At 46.2% G+C, this 17,480-nt stretch overlaps 2 protein-coding genes across 4 annotated transcripts in view; one reads left to right on the forward strand and one right to left on the reverse strand.

The window, feature by feature from the left end:
• Positions 1 to 17,480, reverse strand: part of LOC142582607 (ATP-binding cassette sub-family G member 1-like) — a 41,754-nt gene that overhangs the window by 546 nt on the left and 23,728 nt on the right. For both annotated transcript variants that reach the window (XM_075692492.1, XM_075692491.1), the window contains 4 exons: positions 13,180 to 13,348; positions 11,894 to 11,994; positions 2,921 to 3,076; positions 1 to 435 (listed from right to left, as the gene is read on the reverse strand). The exon at positions 1 to 435 is cut by the window's left edge. In XM_075692492.1, the coding sequence (XP_075548607.1) occupies positions 88 to 435; positions 2,921 to 3,076; positions 11,894 to 11,994; positions 13,180 to 13,348 (774 nt within the window). In that variant the 3' untranslated portion in view covers positions 1 to 87. The remainder of the gene's footprint in view (positions 436 to 2,920; positions 3,077 to 11,893; positions 11,995 to 13,179; positions 13,349 to 17,480) is intronic.
• The window catches only part of LOC142582612 (uncharacterized), a 156,092-nt gene continuing 143,813 nt past the window's right edge, over positions 5,202 to 17,480 (forward strand). The window contains exon 1 of one of the 2 annotated variants that reach the window (XM_075692507.1): positions 5,202 to 5,581. In XM_075692507.1, coding sequence (XP_075548622.1) covers positions 5,467 to 5,581 — 115 coding nt within the window. In that variant the 5' untranslated portion in view covers positions 5,202 to 5,466. The remainder of the gene's footprint in view (positions 5,582 to 17,480) is intronic. The other variant, XM_075692504.1, reaches the window with a different exon arrangement.

Genomic DNA, 17,480 nt, shown 5'->3' on the forward strand with positions numbered 1-17,480 from the left:
GTCTCGGTTGGATCGTCAGGATTCTGACTAGTAGAGTGTGGGCGTCGGCGTATTTGCTCGTGCCGCGAACTTCTCGCAAGGAGAAAACTACTTCTTCAGTCGCAGACGACATCTGAGAATGACGTAAGCGATGGTCTTGTAGAAGGCGTCCATGGCGAGCAAGATACCAAACTTCAAAGGTATCCAGGCGTCTTCAGCGCCAGTCTCCACGAGGACTTGCTCGGGGTCAGCGAAGAAGCAGAACGTGTCTTCGTCGCAGTGCAGTTCGGCACGTCCGCTGCCGTATATTGCATACAGTATGCCTTGGAGTGCATGGTGAAGGTGGGACAACTGGGTTACCCAGGACACCGCAGGGTGGAGCAGCTTCGGAGGCATAAAGTAACCGCTGAAAAAGAACGATGGTGACACAGCGGGGAGCGCCACGAAGAGAGCCGTCTGAAAGTGCAGCCGGATATTTAACCTATATGAGTACATGTTCAAAAAAATTCGAAGGCGCACATTTGCTCTTTTAATAAGTGTTCACTCAAGAGACCACACTATTGCGCTGTTCGAAGACTGTGACAGTGCTGAAACAGCGTAATTCGACGCGCACACTGCATGTGCCGGGGATGGATCCAGAAATGAGAAAAGCGTGCGGGGGAGGGGGGGGGGAGGTCATGGCATGGCTCTATTTTGTGAATGGCGAAGCGCCGGCGTGTGTCAGAAGGGAAGATTATTATGGGGTTTGAGATCCACCTCTCTTCTGGATCCGCCAGTGGCATGCCTAAGCTTACGATTTATAAATCTAAGTGATAAAACGTGTGGTAGATTCCGAGGAACGCTTGACCGGACTAACTGTAAATGTTTATATAAATCAAGAACGAACAAAAAATCTTGCCGTACACTGAGCCTGACAGTCTGATAGAATAGCTTTAATTAACAGAGTGGAAGGTGCTGTTTAAGCTTCTTATCTGAACGTTAAAACGTTTTGAATGTGCCGACACTTAATTTAAGGTCCTAAAGACGGGCTCACTTCTTGGAAAGTCGCACATGTTGGTGGTGCGGCTTTCCTAAATAAACATGACTTTTAAACAAGTCGAAAATATCTAAAGATAAATTCAGCTTAGTGTTCGAACAGCAAAAGTACCTGCAGTTTGATGTATCAGCTGTAAAAGCTCCTATAAATATATGGTCGGTTGTACATCCCCCCCCCCCCCCCCCCCACTGTACCACCTATTCCTATTAGGCTTACTGTAAAGTTGGACAAAAGTTCTATTTTGTGACATGTTTTTTATCAAGAACAATTGTACGGCTACATTCTTAGTCTTGTTCCACAAGAGTTCCACTAAGGAAGTGGAACATCGAACGAATGTCTTGGAGCGTCGGCTTATCCTTCGGTGGCTTAGCTTTTGTCCCTGTTACTGCATATCATTCTTATTCATGTTCCATATAAGTCTCGTTAAGTAAGCGGAACATTTTATTCTCGTTCTACAGAAATTACACTAAATAAGGGTTACATTGTTTCAAAAATATCCCGCTTATTTGGTGGAAGTTTACGTGGAACAAAATTAGGACTATATGGGCTGAAGGTAGGCCATGCATCCGTTCGTGTCCCGTATATTTCCGCAAAGAGTATTGGCCGATTAGGGCGCGTAGCCAGTACTGTGAAGGGGCTTGCGTGAGCATTATACGGGGTTATGATTTTTAACATTTTCGAAATTTGCAGATATCGCCTTTGCAGATAACATAATTGTAGTCCTTGGGATTGATTATTCAGAGTGGCGGACATCATTTCCACGAGAAATCGAAACACATATTCAAGCAATTAACAAGCATTAACTGCTTAACTGCTTAATCAATTAGCTTAGGCACAAAATGCAAGTTAAGAATTGTAGCCGGTGAGTTTGCAAGGCGTATCCACTAGGAACGAATTTCCAGAATTACACCAGTTTGTAGGCATGCGCGATCAAACTCGCCATACAAATGCATGATTGTTCCGCTTAACTTTTTAATCAAAACGCTTTTTTTATGCACTGAAGCACAAAAGTTACCAGAATGCCCGTGCATTTCGTTCTACACTTTGGGAAATAATATTTGGAAACTTGTGTAATCTTGGAGATTCATTCAAGTGGATACATCTTGCAAACTGACCAGCTACGTTTCGTAAATTGCAATACGGGCTTTAAAGTAATTAATTCAAAATGTAAATGGTGATTTTTTGAATTATTTGACTATGTGTTTCGACTTCTCGTGCAAGTAATGTCTGCTTCTTCGAATAATCAAACTGCAGGACAAGAATTATGCTATTTGCCACAGACGACTTTTAAAAATTCCGGAAAACATAATAATTATCACCCTTACAGATTCCTTTTCCTAATCAGGGTCCACTGTAAATAATTGAGCTATATAAACGTACTACTGCTCAGAATCTAAAGGCTGATTGCCAATCATCAATTCTTGTTCACTTGTAAGGCTATTCAGCATCATCTTTGTCTTCTGCATATTAATCTTCAAGCGTACTCTTACAATTTCTTGGTTAAAGTCTTGAATCGTTTGCTGCAATTCATCGCCAGTGTTGAGATAATCGCTGTTGATGCTCACTTCGAATCGTTCCCAGTTTAATAGATTGAATATGTCTGCTAAGCATGCAGTGAATAGCATTAGAGCTGCTATTATATATATTATATATAGAGCTGCATTAGAACTGCTGACGCCTTTCTTGGTCGACGTTTTTCCACTTTTATTGTGGAAAATTGAGGTTGTTGCGGTGTAGCCTCTGTAGATATTTGCTAGTATGTTCAGGAATATTTTCTGGACTGCTTGATTACGCAATGTCTCCATGACGGCTGTTATCTATACTGAGTCAACTGTGTTTGCTCAATGACTATCTTCAAAGATAAAAGAATGCATGCGCAACACATAAATTAGCCATTCTGCTCACCTGAGCGCTGGTCGAGGCTGACACAACGAGAGCTAAGCCTTGGGTCGTTGAGCATGTTTGTAGGCCCAAAAGCACCACGGAGGCCAGTCGCCACAATTCAGCCGGTTGTGACGTCACCCAGTAGACGATAATAATCATCGCACTTGGTCCGAGAATCTGCAAAAATGTATGCGTACGGTTACATGTTCTAACATTCACACTATAATAGGTGCTGATACATCGGATGACATGCACAAATTTACCTTTAGAAAGGAAATGTCCGCTAGCCCTCATGCTGATGCTTTATCGCTGATTTTCAATAAATAAGTAAGGAAGCGATTGACCAAGGATGTTTCCGTACGTTTTGCGTCTTTGACCAGGTGGTGCATTAAGGAAACTCCACAGGCTACAAGCAATCTCTCCTATTCTCTCGTTGCGTTGTGCTAGGGAAGTTGTGAAGGCAAACAAATTTTATTTATTCTGTTGAATGGACTAACAGGCTAGGAGGTACATATCAGTGCAACGTGGAAACAAATACTTTAGTTGTAGTAGCTGTAGATGTAGATGGTAGGGCGACACACGCCCTACACTTTTTCACATATCGTGGGGGTGCGGGGGCAAACCTCAACACTTAAAGACGCCTAGCGCGTCATTTGAGCGGTGGGAGGTACAGCTGACCGGCGATACCCTGACGGGACAAGAAGCTATCATCCAGCAAGTACGTTGAGCAGCCATGGCCAGTGGAGTCCTGGAATGAGGACACCACCCACTGGACTTCAAGAGTAACCACCTCGATGGCCCGAATATATGTGTTCTCTCTCTCTTTCTTTAGTTGTAGTAGGAGGAAATAAGAAGAAACAGAGTGGGCAGTAAATTTGAACTGTTTATTCGTAGAGCAAAGTCACAAAGGTACAACACATGCGCAGGCCTGCAGTAGTCACGTTTTAAAAGTCGCGGCACTGTGTCAACCCCCCCCCCCCCCACCCCCCATCTGGAACTTGTTTCCTAAGAGATATAAAGGGTGTCCCGCATAACTGGAGCCAAGAATTTAAAAATGAAAGGCGCGTCGGAAGCGAATTGAACCGAACGCATGTTGTTCGCAATAACCTATAGTAACTCTGGCATTTTTTCGTTCTCCCCATAACTCTCTAATTAATTAGGTTTAATTATCCAACTTTTTAATTATTGGCTGAGGACCCCAAGTGTGATGTGCATGTTTGTAGAGAACTTTCAGAAACCACCGATCGAGTTACTTCGTTTCCGATACGTCTCACGTAGTCCTTTTTTTTTCCGGGTTGCAAGGAAAGCCACGTGACGGAGCGTTTGCGCAGTGGTATTGTGCTGCTCTCAGGCGTGCGTTCAGTGAACAAGATCGGCTGCATCGTGATTGGGGACGAGGAAGCGGCAGGGCGTTCTTTATTCTATCGGCAGCGCTCGCCCAACAGTATGCAGTTTAGCCGCCATCCGACGGGAACCGACCTTGTTCACCAAACGCACGCTTGAGAGCAGCACGATACCACTACTTAAGCGCTCCGTCACGTTTTTCTTTTTTTCATATTTCGCGGGCTTTCTTTGCAACCCGGGAAAAAGGACTACGTGAGACTTATCGTAAAGGAAATAACTCGATCGGTGGTTTCTGAAGGTGCTCTACAAGCCTGCGTGTCATACATGGGGTCCTCAGCCAATGATTAAAAGTTCAGTAATTAAACTAATTAATTAGTGCGTTATCGAGAAAACAAAAAAAATTGCTTATGTTACTGTAGGCTATTGTGAATAGTATGCGTTCGGTTTAATTCGCTGCCGATGCGCCTTTCATTTTTTAATTCTTGGCTCAAATTATGTGGAACAGCCTGTATAGACGTACTGCTAACGCAATTCATGCCTCTTCTATTAATATGCACAGCCTCCAACAATTCTCGTGTTAAGTTGTCAGTGCTTTTGCAGAGTATTTTGATCTCGCGAAGCAGCGGCTCACACTTGCAGGCAATGCTAGGGGCAAGTAAGTGCGCATTGTCTTTGATCTTTAGTGACAGTCCATGCTCCAATGCTCGGCCGTTGACACAGTGTGCAGTGTGACCTACATAGGCCTTCCTACACTATAGTGGTATAGCACAACCGGCGGAAAGCAACCGCTAGTTTCATTATCGAATGAAGCGGCGCCCTCACCGTGGCCTGCTGTTAAACAATATATAAATGATAAAATTGCATAAACTGCAATGTTTCGGTTGTGCTAGCTGTTACGGTGTTTTTATAAGCAATACAATATTAAAATACAACGATGTTTATTGCGTGATGAAAACAATAGCGCTTTCCCTTTCCTTCACATGAGTTTGTCGGTTTCGCCTGAGATGACTATGTACTTTGTGACTAGCCAGAGACGGTGAGACGGCGACGACTGATGGCTTCAAGCCAAGCTGGCTTAGCCGCACATGCTTGGTGTGGGCGTTGTTGAGTGTTGTGCCGTGTTGTGCGCATATTCCTAGACCTTGGCGACAGTTTTTGCTTTTGCTGGAAGACCGAACACGTGAAACTTCGGAACCGTGCTCTCATTAGCGGGGTGTCAAGAAATGACTGAGACAAACGAGCTGGCATCAGTTGGCAAGATGGCTATGTCGGGGAATCGCAGTACTTGTGCGGCTCTGCGGTGTACGCCAGGTTATTTACATCCACCAAAGATGACAGGTAAGCGATGTTCTGTTCTGCAAGCGTTTGACTTTTATTATTGAAGCAATTTCGCGTATAGTCATGGAAACCATCAATGAACTGTGGTAGCTTTGTGCCTTTTCTTGGTGAAAGCTTAGTTTAACGTACAGTTTGTTCGATTAGCTTGCGTGAACTTTATTTTAGCTTAGCGTTTCAATAATAATTTTTGCCCACCTGCGCTGACGTTCGCTATAGAACATAGTAGGTTCGTTGACAGGTGAGGTGATGCATGCGTTAATTCATGGCTGTGTCTCAGGGCAAGCAGTGAGCTTGCAACGATTCTCTATCATCAGGAATTAAAGCACATGCTACGAGCCCTGCATTAGCGCTTTTTGTTTTCTAAAAATGGGGTTATTTACAGATAGCGAAAAAGAAAAAAAAAGTCGCTCGAAAATGATCAAAAGGGCTGCCCTGCAGGCGTTGAAGTGGTTTACGAGACCAGAGATGCAGAAGCTCTTGGGAAGCTAGGTCCTGTTCTAGGGCGTGGCTTGTGTTGGGTGGTTCGTCAGTGTTCAAAACTCTGATAAAAAAAGAAAGTCGCCGTTTCGCTCGAAAGGTGAATCATCGGTTGCGACATCAAATTAGTAGACAGCTATACCAATTAAGGATAGTAGTCTTACCCGCACAAACTCGTAAACATTCGCTTACTGACTAAATTAACATGATATCGGGCCACGCGCGCACATGCAAACAGAAACATATCTCGCTCAACGAGCGCAGACACTCGCTGTCAAAACGCTGTGCTGGGGTAGAGGGACAGAAGCAGCGAGCGAATTGATCTTCGTGCTGCCTGTTGCTTTAATGCAAACTGTAAAGCGATAACACAGCGCATACGAAGCTATGACGCACCTAGGCTCTGCACTCATTGCAGATTGTACATCTAAAGGCACATCTAAATAGGTCGCGAAGCTTGGAACGAAAGCGTGCCAAAATCTATTGCCAGATATATGATTTAGTGGTGACCGAGTGAAGCGTGACTAAATGAGGGGGGGGGGTTGAAGTGACAAACACTGAAACTATAAAATGTGTGAAAAAAAAAATGTTCGAAAATGTTTAGTTAAAATACTGTTGTACGAGCAAATATTCAGTTTAAAATATTTTGTCCTGCACTAAAAGAACAAATGTTTATTTTTTCTATTTCACAATTTATTAGTTCATTTTTGGTGACCCTTATCAACCAGTGATTCGGGCGCAAGACTTGGCAATGCTGTGTAAACCAGCTATTAAGTCGTGCGGCACAGCGCTGCGCACTTGAACAGCGCGGCTTCAACCAAGTTTCGTTATTTCCTTGCTTGTTTGTTGAAAGTGTGGCATGCGCTCACTTCAAATTTTGCGTGACCTAGCGCACGGCATTTGTTTGCGAAAGGTGTGCGTGCAGCACAATGCGTTGGCGGGCTAGTTGGTGCGGATTTTTGTTATCGGACAAGTTCACGCTGTGACATCCGATGCGCTGTCCCGTGGTGACGATAAATACGGAATGCTCCGCGAAGAAAGGTTGCGCTTTGTTCGTTCACTCTCAGTAACAAAGGCTCTGAGTGTCCGACGGGCAGCAAAACTATTAAGCAGAATGTTTTCTAAATGATAATGTGGGGCAATGTTGTCTGGTAACTGTTGGATATGAATACATGGGGTCGCACGGAATTTCGAATGATTCTGTGAAAAGGTTTCGCATATGTTGCTATACATTACAACTGTGTGCTGGCCATAGAACTTTTCATCAACTGAAAGATATTTTGCTTGGTCAAATATATTAGTAGGATTATTCCAGAACCCGCCGTGGTTGCTCAGTGGCTATGGTGTTAGGCTGCTGAGCACGAGGTCGCGGGATCGAATCCCGGCCACGGCGGCCGCATTTCGATGGGGGCGAAATGCGAAAACACCTGTGTACTTAGATTTAGGTGCACGTTAATGAACCCCAGGTGGTCGAAATTTCCGAAGTCCTCCACTACGGCGTGCCTCATAATCAGAAAGTGGTTTTGGCACGTAAAACCCCATAATTTAATTTAATTTTTATAACAACCTCATTATATCCAGATTAAGACATACGCCACTCCTATAGTTTAATGACACGTTGGCGCTTCAGCTGAGGCGAGTAACAAGCTCGGTTTGGCCGTCAAAGAAAAATAACTGCTGGCGTAGCGGTTCAGACATTCGCACCAAGGGGCATACGACCTTGACGTGAATGGCATTTACAATTGTGACGTAACTTTTTATTTATTTTTTGCTTGCTCTTAGTTGTGCCCCCGATACGTGGATGGCGATGGTTGCAACGAGCCGCCATTTTCTTGACATATGTGGGCTTCTATGGAAGCTCCGCTACCAGTTTAAATGTACCTTTGATCGCTTTCAGGGTAGGACCCGTACATCCGACTCCACTCATCGCAGATCCATTTCAAGAGAAGGCTCGCGTCCTCCAAAAGATAGGCACCAAGAAAAAATTGACGAGCTCCGTCCAAGGGCGCAAGCCTGCTTTGGCGCCGTATGTTCAGAAGTTATCCCACAACCTTAAACCTCACAATAAGTACCATGTGACAGTTGTTTCCTCGGTGCCATGCAACTTGGCTGGGATGTGTCAGCGCATCAGCCGCGTTGACAACAAGCTCGAATGCCATAAGAAGCGCACCAGCCCTTCAGTAATATTTACGACGGCCGTTGTATATTAAATTGCGCTATCGCGTGGGAAGACCTGTGAACGCCAAACTGGACTCTGTGTAATGGGCCGAGCACGGGAGTATGAACTATCATCAAAGAACAAAGTGGCGTAGTGGCTTTGGTGTCGCGTTGCTAAGTCCAATGGTACGAGATCAAATTTCGGCCACCGCGGCCGCATTTCAATGGGGGCGAAATGCAAACGTGCATGTATCGTGCGGCAGAAGGACTGAAAAGCAGGCCAGTTGGCACCTATTCATTTTTGGGCAGCGCATAGACAGATCGGACAGACTGACTGGTGTTTAAATATCTGGCTACGTGTATATGCCGATTCCTTAAAGGGAATGGTGTCGTCGCATCTTCCCAGCCATTGTCGTGATTGCGGCTGCGCGTCTTATTTTGAGGACACCTCAATTATTATGAAGCATCCAGATCAGCGCACACGTGAGATTGCTGAGGCATACAACATAATCAAGAGCAAGAACATTTGTATAAGTTTGTATACGTCAGCGGTCAGTTTCCTTTGGCAAACGAAAAGATCTTGTTTATTCATCGCTCGTGAGTGTATGATAACTTTTTCATGTAATCCACATGACTTTGATGATTACTGGGTATATAACCTTTTCCTTCAAAAAAAAATATTCAGTTGTTAGACCAGCGCCTGTCCTGTCTTCTTTCTCGTGTTCCGTTTGTGTGTGCGCTGCCCAAGAATATACATGTACCGTGCATTGGGGGCACGTTCGAGATCCCCAGGTAGTCAAACTTATTCCGGAGTCCCCGAATACGGCGTGCCTCATAATTAGATTGTAGTTTCAGCACGTAAAACCCTTATATTTAAGTGTGCAAGCATTTCTATGCTTTCCCAACCAGAAAACCGCCCCTCCCTATGTCCCTAAGACGACCGCTTTCAAGCTAGAGCCCGCAGCAGCGAGCGGATTTACCATCGCCTCTCGCTTCAACGCCATCGAAACGGCGAGAACACAACGCTCACGGAGATCTCAGCACACGCCTCACTCTGCCACTTTTGCAGATCGCTTTCAAAATACGGGTCCGCGCGTCTCTCTCAGAGGCTAAGCGGCGGGAACACAGCGCGCGAAGCTATCACGAGTCGGCACTCTTTGGCGGCATCGCAGATCGCTTTTAAGGTACTGCCCGCGCGGCGGTGCCATACCAAGCCGCCGCCCGAGTACGCTTGGTCAATGGTTCGACGCGGATGGATAAGGCGCTAAAGAGCGATAGCGGCTTATAACGATCGGAACGTAATCAGCGCAGCTGGCGCCGTCGTCCGCAGCCGTTAATGTCACCACAGCGCTGTCGTTTGTACAGGCCGGATAAAGTTTCATGACATTGATAATGACACAGGGCTGCGTGGAGATGAGAAAGTGGCACAATGCTTACGCAAAGAGGTTCTGCGTGATTTTCTTTGAAGAACATAGACAGTCCACAGTTACGTGGGCATTACATTGCCTTTAAGTGTTAGCCACTGCTTGCCTCCTTTCTTAATATGGAAATTCTCCAACAATTCTTGTGCCAATGTGTCACTGCTTCAGGTAGCAGTGACACGTTGGCACGAGAATTGTTGGAGACTTTCTATATTTAGAAGGAGGCACGAACTTAATTAGGAATGTCTTCTATCTCTTCGGAAACGAGTTACAACTGTCTGTCACAACGCTGCGACTTCATTCACGTGACTGCTGCACGCCTGAGCATGTATGGCATTCTTCTGAGCTCCCTCTGCAATTAAACATTTACACTTAAGTACTCTCTCCTATTAGGTCTTTGTTCCCACGTTGCACTAATATGTACCGTCTAGACTTTAACCAACTCGCCCAGCAACATCCGCTGTTCGACTATAACAGGCTTAGAGCTTATCTGTGGAATAGCTGACTTTCATGCGTTAATGTAAAAAATTTTGAACTTTCTGGAGCTTCATGTTTGTAGCCATGCCAGTGGCATTTTTTTGCAGCAAGAACAATAACGAGCTATAACAGCGGCTATCTTGGGATTTATCGCTTTAGCTTGAATGTCACAATGGGCCGGTACCTCAATTCTAGCAAATTAGGCCGTGATGTCTAACCCTCGTATTCAGAAATGCTCTTTAACTTGAAGCCCATGCTTGACTTAGTCAAAATAATGCCTGACGCGAACGCGCTGAAGGAAACTCAACTAGCGTCTAGGGCACGTTCACGCCAGGCGACATCTAGATCATGTCTTGAAGTTAAGGCGCATTTCTGAATACGGGGGTTAGACCCCAGTACTCGGGCACCAGGCGCCGCTGGCGAGCCGCTACAATTTTTGTTTAAGAACATAAACAAGTTTCCCATGGAGCAGGTAGGTCCTTGGCAGGCGCAGAAATGTTATTGGGTTTGACCTGCGCGTTCAGCCTATACTGAGGACCATCACGTATCAATACCACTTTCTAGAATTGATGCAGCACGGAAGCTCCGCCTGCTTGTTCGCCGGTGCACCACGTCGCAATGGAATGAGGCACATTTCAGGAATTTCTGACTATACGCCCTTGATACACCATTAAACCTTCGAGCCCCATCAAAGCTTCGCCGTGGAGACGCCAGGCTTTTGTATCGACTGTGGTTGGGCATTGCTTTTACCAAAGCCTATGCATCCCGCATAAGGATGACCGACACAGCAACCTGTGACCACTGCAGCAATGAAGAATCGATTGGCCATATTTTGTGCGACTGCCCGCAGTACAGTCCACAGAGGGAATCCCTTCGCCACGAGCTCGACCAACTGGACGACCGACCACAATCGGAAGAAGGAATTATACATCATCGACAGGACTTAACGTCACAGAAGGCCGTGCAAGCACTACTGCGCTTCTTGCAATCTACTGGCCCTTGTCAATGTCTCTAACTGGAAGGTCGTTTGTGTGTGTGTCTCTCTCTGTGTGATTTTCTTAACTCTTTCCCCTCTGTCCTCTTTGTAACCCCTATCTCCCAACTCCAGGGCAGGGTAGCAAACCGGAGACTAATATCTGGTTAACCACCCTGCCTTTCCACTTCATCTCTCTTTCTCTATTACAGGGCGTGGGATCACCGATATTGAATTTGCACACCGACCGGGGATCATATGTAAAATGCCTTCATAACGGCTCGCGCTGATGTTCATGTAGGCCAGTCTCCAAGGGTGTTGTTTTTCGTTATTGGGTACTTGTCCAATTGGTCTAGGGTGGCTGAGAGGGTTGCTCTTTGCGGGTTAAAACGAGGACACTCACAAAGAAGGTTGGGCGATTGTTTGGTTGCACCCGCAGAGGTCATAAAGTGAAAATAAAGGAATACGCATTTGAAAATGCTTTTCCAAGCCACAGATGGACTAGAAGGGTGAAGTCACGTCATGGAAGGTCAGGCGGAATGCGGAGCTGTAAATTAAGGTCTAGGGTAAGAAGGCGTGCAGTTGTGAATTCGGATGAATTCCATTGAGCTAATGTTAGCTCACACGCAAGCGCGAAATTTTTTTTCTCTGCGTCGGCTCTCGAAAGAGGAATAAAACGAAGTTGACGCCGTCATGGACACATTGTGCAACTGCGTCCACTCGATCATTGCCATGTATACCACACTGACTAGGCATAAACAAAGGAGATAAACTCGGAAACTTGCTAACAATAGCTCAAAATGCACTTACCAGGAAGGGGACTTCAGTCAACACTCTGGCGAGGTAATACATCCCAGGCTTGTACCAACAATTTCGGTGCTCGCGCAACAATACACTCAGTTCAGTTGGAACTGTGATGAAAAAAATATATATATGGTCAGTGAACCTCAAATATGTGAGTCGTCGCAATTATTTCAAAAGTAGATTTCGGGAAAAATATGATAGATGATTTTTGATGTTGTGCAAATTAGTTCACAGTATCTTGTTTTCCGATTCGCTGTTTAATATAAACATCGGAGGTTTTTTAGTAGAGAATATGGTGCTTGTCAGAATCACCTTCCCTTAAGTTTTAACTCCCACATTTTGGTTAAGCTGAAAAATTAAGTCACTAACTTCCTCCCGCGAGCAATCTTATCGTTATCTGCCATTTATGATATACTTTCGGTGGTAGCGTAATGGTGCTGAGGTTAGCACGGTGTTGCAGTAGTACAGCAGTGGTGTTGAGTGTAGCAAACACAATGGTGTTTTCTTCTACTTTGCTTAATTTAAGAACTAACTGTTGGGCTAGTTGGTCCAGCATAACTGTTGAAGGGGAGGATCCAAGGTACCAGACTGCTGCACAAGTAAGCGGCCTTTCATAGCGGCACGCTTCCGGATATGAATTCCTATGCGATAATGCTGTACATCTTTGATGCGCATGCGTGGCAAGATATGTATACATCTGCGCCCCCTTCCTGCTAATAAACAGTTGAGAGTGGCGCTTGTGTGCGTGCCCTCTTCCTGATGGTGTATCGATTTTTTTAACGCTAAATTCCCTCAACATTTGCGCCTAATTTAAGCCATACAGGGCATCTTATCACACTCAAAGGTATCCCGACTGCCATTGACCAACCATTTATGTGATTTTACATCCCCTGTATTTACTAATACCACACAAGGATCTACATTTACATCAATAGCGCTATAGGCCCCGAGACTGGCCATTAGCTAGTCGAATGCGGTTGTGCCATACACAATTTCCCGCGAAAAGAACTGTTACCTTTCCGAATATTATTTCCCTAATCGGCAAACTATTTGCTTTCAATTATTGAAACATACTATAACCAATAACTTATTTTAGAAAATTCCAGGTCCTTTTACTTTAGTAATTTTGAAGCACACTTGTTTAGCACGTTTGCTGCTAACATATGTGTATTGCTTTTTTGGTGCTATTTTCAGTGACCGCCAGATTCTCGGTCTCGTATATTTCCATCAGCGGCTATGCACCAGGGTTGAGGAACAGAAACATGAACATAAATAAAAAAAATCATGCTTACAGATCATAGCAGTCGGCATTGTTGACTGGAAGAGCAGTATGGATAGCATAAGTATAAGGAAAGATAAATTGTTTATTGCTCGAGCTGCTTTGTCACCAATGTCATAGTAGAGTGCTGTTAGCATTGCTGCAAAGGCAAGGTAGGCAGCGTAGCGCAGATGTGTCGCCACCTGTTGTAAGATAAAACAAATGTTTTAGGCTTTGTATTCAATGGTGAATACGTGCAATATTTTCCTGAACTATATGAATGGGCAGAGAACTAGACATATTAAACTTCATGAACTGTTGAAGCAAAGTTTGTTCACACTGCTTCCTTAAGATTTCTCAGACCGTAAAACGTGACTGCTATATGTGTTTTGCGCACAAAGGTGATACAGCCACGACGTTTTACTTCGTTCATATTTTCCATCTGGCACACCCTCTAGACTTGAAAGAGAAATGAAAACACCGTAAAAATAGCCCTTAATATGCAGAAAGCTGTGTCCCCTGTGTATATATATATATATATATATATCTATAAAGCAGGTTCTGTTCCAGTTATTTTTGTAAGGATCACTATGCTTTAAAAGGATATTTGATGCAGAAACGAGTAAAAGCCAGTATTCACCTGGGAAATCAGAGCACCAGCAACCTATTTAGAGAACTTGTGTAGACATAGGGCTGGAAACCAGTGGCTGGCTTTGAAATTAGAAATATTTCACAGGCTGCATGCCGCACGCCCAGATTGAAACTCTGTTCCACACTTCTGGAGTCTATGCCAGGTAACGCCAACTCTGTGACTTTGGAAGTGTGGGAAAGGGCCTTCCAAGAACTTTTTACCCATATTTCTAACACGTAGGACTGTGAATTTAGAAATTTGAGATGTCACAAGCCGCCTAAAGTATGGCATATCACAAAGAAGACGTCGATTTATTACGAAAAAATTACACTGTAGAGTTGTACTCTTTTCTTTATCTTTCAGATGCACTATATATGTATATATATATATATATATATATATATTGTTACGCATGAAGAAAACGAAGACCAGTGAACGTGCTTGCGGTCCCGAGTGGAAGAAGGAAGAAGAGAACGACGCTCAGTTGATAAACCAGCTGACCGCTCTTGCGCTCACCTTCGCGACCTAAAGTAAACGGTCCCCTTCATCCGTCAGGGTTATAAACGGTCTCCTTCGCGCGTAACAAAGTGGTGGAGGTGCGGGGTATCGCTCACAACAACGGAACCATCACTGCCGCAGCTTCGTCGAAGCCGTCGACTTGCCGGCCTCCCGCCATCAGCCGTGACCATCTTCGACATGCCAGAAGAAGGAGCCACTTCGAGGGCAGCGCCTAGCAGTCCGCTGCCATACTACCGAGTTCCACCCACCTTCGGAGGCAAAGCGGGGGAAGATGCCGACGAGTGGCTCGTCCACTACAAACGAGTGAGCAAATCCAACGGGTGGGATGCAACCGCTCAGCTCACCAACGTGGTGTTCTCCCTGACCGATACCGCCCTCGTGTGGTATGAGAACCACGAGGACGCGCTTACGACGTGGGACCATTTTGTTGACGAGTTAAAGGCGTGTTTCGGGCACTCAGTCGCCAAAAAAAAGCGTGCGGAGCAGACACTGTCGCAACGGGCGCAGCTACCAGGTGAGACATGCACAACATACATCGAAGAAGTGTTAAAGCTGTGCAAGGTGGTCAATGCTCGCATGTCGGAAGAAGAGAGAGTTGGGCATTTGCTGAAAGGAGTGGCTGAGGATGTGTACAATTTTCTAATTGGAAAGGAGAGCCTCAGTTCTGTGTCCGATGTCATACGGCACTGCAGAACTTTTGAAACGCTAAAGATGCGTCGGATTGCGCCAAAGTTTGGTCGGTTGGCAAACGTTACGACGGCTGCCAGTGTGGACACGAGTCCTTGCCTCGACCTTCCTTCGACCATCCGACAGATTGTCCGCGAGGAACTTTCCCGCCGCGAAGGGTTGTCGCATTCCACTGGTGACCACCATGGCGTGTACACGTCACGTGAGGCTATGACGGCGCCACATTCGGCCCCTTGGCAACCGATGGTTACCGCAGCGGCCGTGGAGTACAGCGCAGCCCCACAGTCGAGGATGACAACACGCCCGCCGACTCCGCGCTATGACCAACGCACTCAGCGCACGCCTTCTCGACGCCCGATGTATCGTCGTGACACTCGCCACGAACCAACCCACTACACGCGGGAAAATGATAATATCCGCTTCATCGACGAACGACCAAGGTTTAGACCTCTCCCGGTGTGTTATTCCTGTGGTGTCCCGGGTCATATATCGCGGTTTTGCAACCAGCGTATAACCACGTGGTATGGCCAGCCGTCAGAGCTTTTTCGGCCCTCCGAACGGCCACACGGTGCCCCGTGGCCAGCGCACGTATCGTCTGGCGACGAGTATTGGCCGAGCAGCTCCCGGAATCGCTCCCCAGCATCTGACAGAAGTTTGACACCCCCACCGCAACGTCGTGCTCCCCGTTCTCCCTCACCGCTGCGTCGCACCGCGTCCCCTTCGTCACCGGAAAACTAGCTAGCGCGGCCGATGGAGGTGAGGTCGCTGGAGACGTGCTACTGACAGAAATACCTCCTGTGTTGATGCTGAAAAACAAAGTGCGCGTGCTTGTGGATAATGTCCCTGTGATGGCTCTGGTGGACACAGGCGCAACAATTTCGGTCATGAGTGTCTCGTTTAAACACGTGTTAGGGCGAAAGGTTTTGTTTAAATGGGACGAAGATTCAAAGTTCTGTGGAGTGAGTGGTGAGCCGTTGCGACCTATTGGTGTGTGTAGTGCTGACGTATTTTTGGGAGGCCATGTTATTACGACAGAGTTCGTAATTATTCCTCGGTCGACCCATGATGTTATTCTCGGCATGGACTTCTTGCGGGAGTGTGGTGCTACTGTCGACTGCCGCACCGGAAAAGTATTCTTAAGTGGTAGGATTCCATCAGGACTCCTGGAGAACCCTGTAGATCGCGAAACTACACTGTGTGTTTGTGGTGATACGGTCATACCTGCATCATCTACCGTTTGCGTTCCCGTTGTCTGTTGCGGCGCCGATTCCGACTGCTTCGAAGCTACCGTAGAACCGATGCACTTTAACTGTATGAAGAAGAATGTTTTGGTTCCACATTGTGTGGTGTCGATCAAAGGCGGACGCACTGGCTTATGGACCGTAAACTGTTCTAAGGAGCCCGTTATACTATCTGACGGCATGAAATTAGCCTTCGCCAGGGAACACGCGTCCTTATCAGTGGCTCAACTTACAGATGTGCCGGAAGAACCTTACGGCCACAGTTCGGAAACGGCCCTTTTGTCGATGGTCAATAAATCGCTCAGCACGAGTGAACGCCGAACGTTAGTGGGTGTGCTTTCGAAGCACGTTTCGGTATTCGACTTTGCGCAGAAGGACAATATACCTGCAATCCCTGCGTCTCGAACGCGCCATACCATCAACACGGGTTCGGCAAATCCGATTAGACAAAAGCCATATCGTGTTTCACCATCAGAGCGCCAGATTATCAACGAACAAGTGCACGAAATGATGAAAAAGGGAGTCGTACAAGAGTCAGCAAGTCCGTGGGCAGCTCCAGTGATTCTTGTTAAAAAAAAAGATGGATCTTGGAGATTTTGCGTCGACTATCGCCGTTTGAATGCTGTAACAAAAAAGGACGTGTACCCACTCCCACGTATTGATGACGCAATAGACTGCCTTCATTCCGCCTCTTACTTTTCCTCAGTAGATTTACGATCCGGCTATTGGCAAATTCCGATGCATCCTGACGACAAGGAGAAGACTGCCTTTGTAACCCCTGACGGGCTCTTCGAATTTAATGTGATGCCATTTGGATTGTGCAACGCTCCGGCAACTTTCGAGAGATTTATGGACACTGTATTGCGTGGCTTGAAGTGGAACATCTGCATGTGCTATCTCGACGACGTCGTCATCTTTGGCCGCACCTTCAGCGAACACAACTCGCGTCTGGATATTGTCCTGAACTGCATCAGAAACGCTGGTCTAGTTTTAAACTCTAAGAAATGCCACTTCGGAGACCGCCAAACCCTTGTGCTTGGGCACCTCGTCGACAAGGATGGCATCCGCCCTGATCCCCAGAAAACAGCAGCCGTTGAAGCGTTCAGTGCACCGCGCTGTGTCAAGGAGCTCCGTAGTTTTCTGGGGCTTTGTTCCTATTTCCGCCGATTTATTCCTAAATTCGCCGACGTTGCGTATCCGCTGACATGCCTGCTACGAAAGGACACCCCCTTTGAGTGGACTCCGGAGTGCGACTCT

This window comes from Dermacentor variabilis, chromosome 5 (assembly GCF_050947875.1).
Source record: "Dermacentor variabilis isolate Ectoservices chromosome 5, ASM5094787v1, whole genome shotgun sequence".
NCBI classification, from domain to species: domain Eukaryota; kingdom Metazoa; phylum Arthropoda; class Arachnida; order Ixodida; family Ixodidae; genus Dermacentor; species Dermacentor variabilis.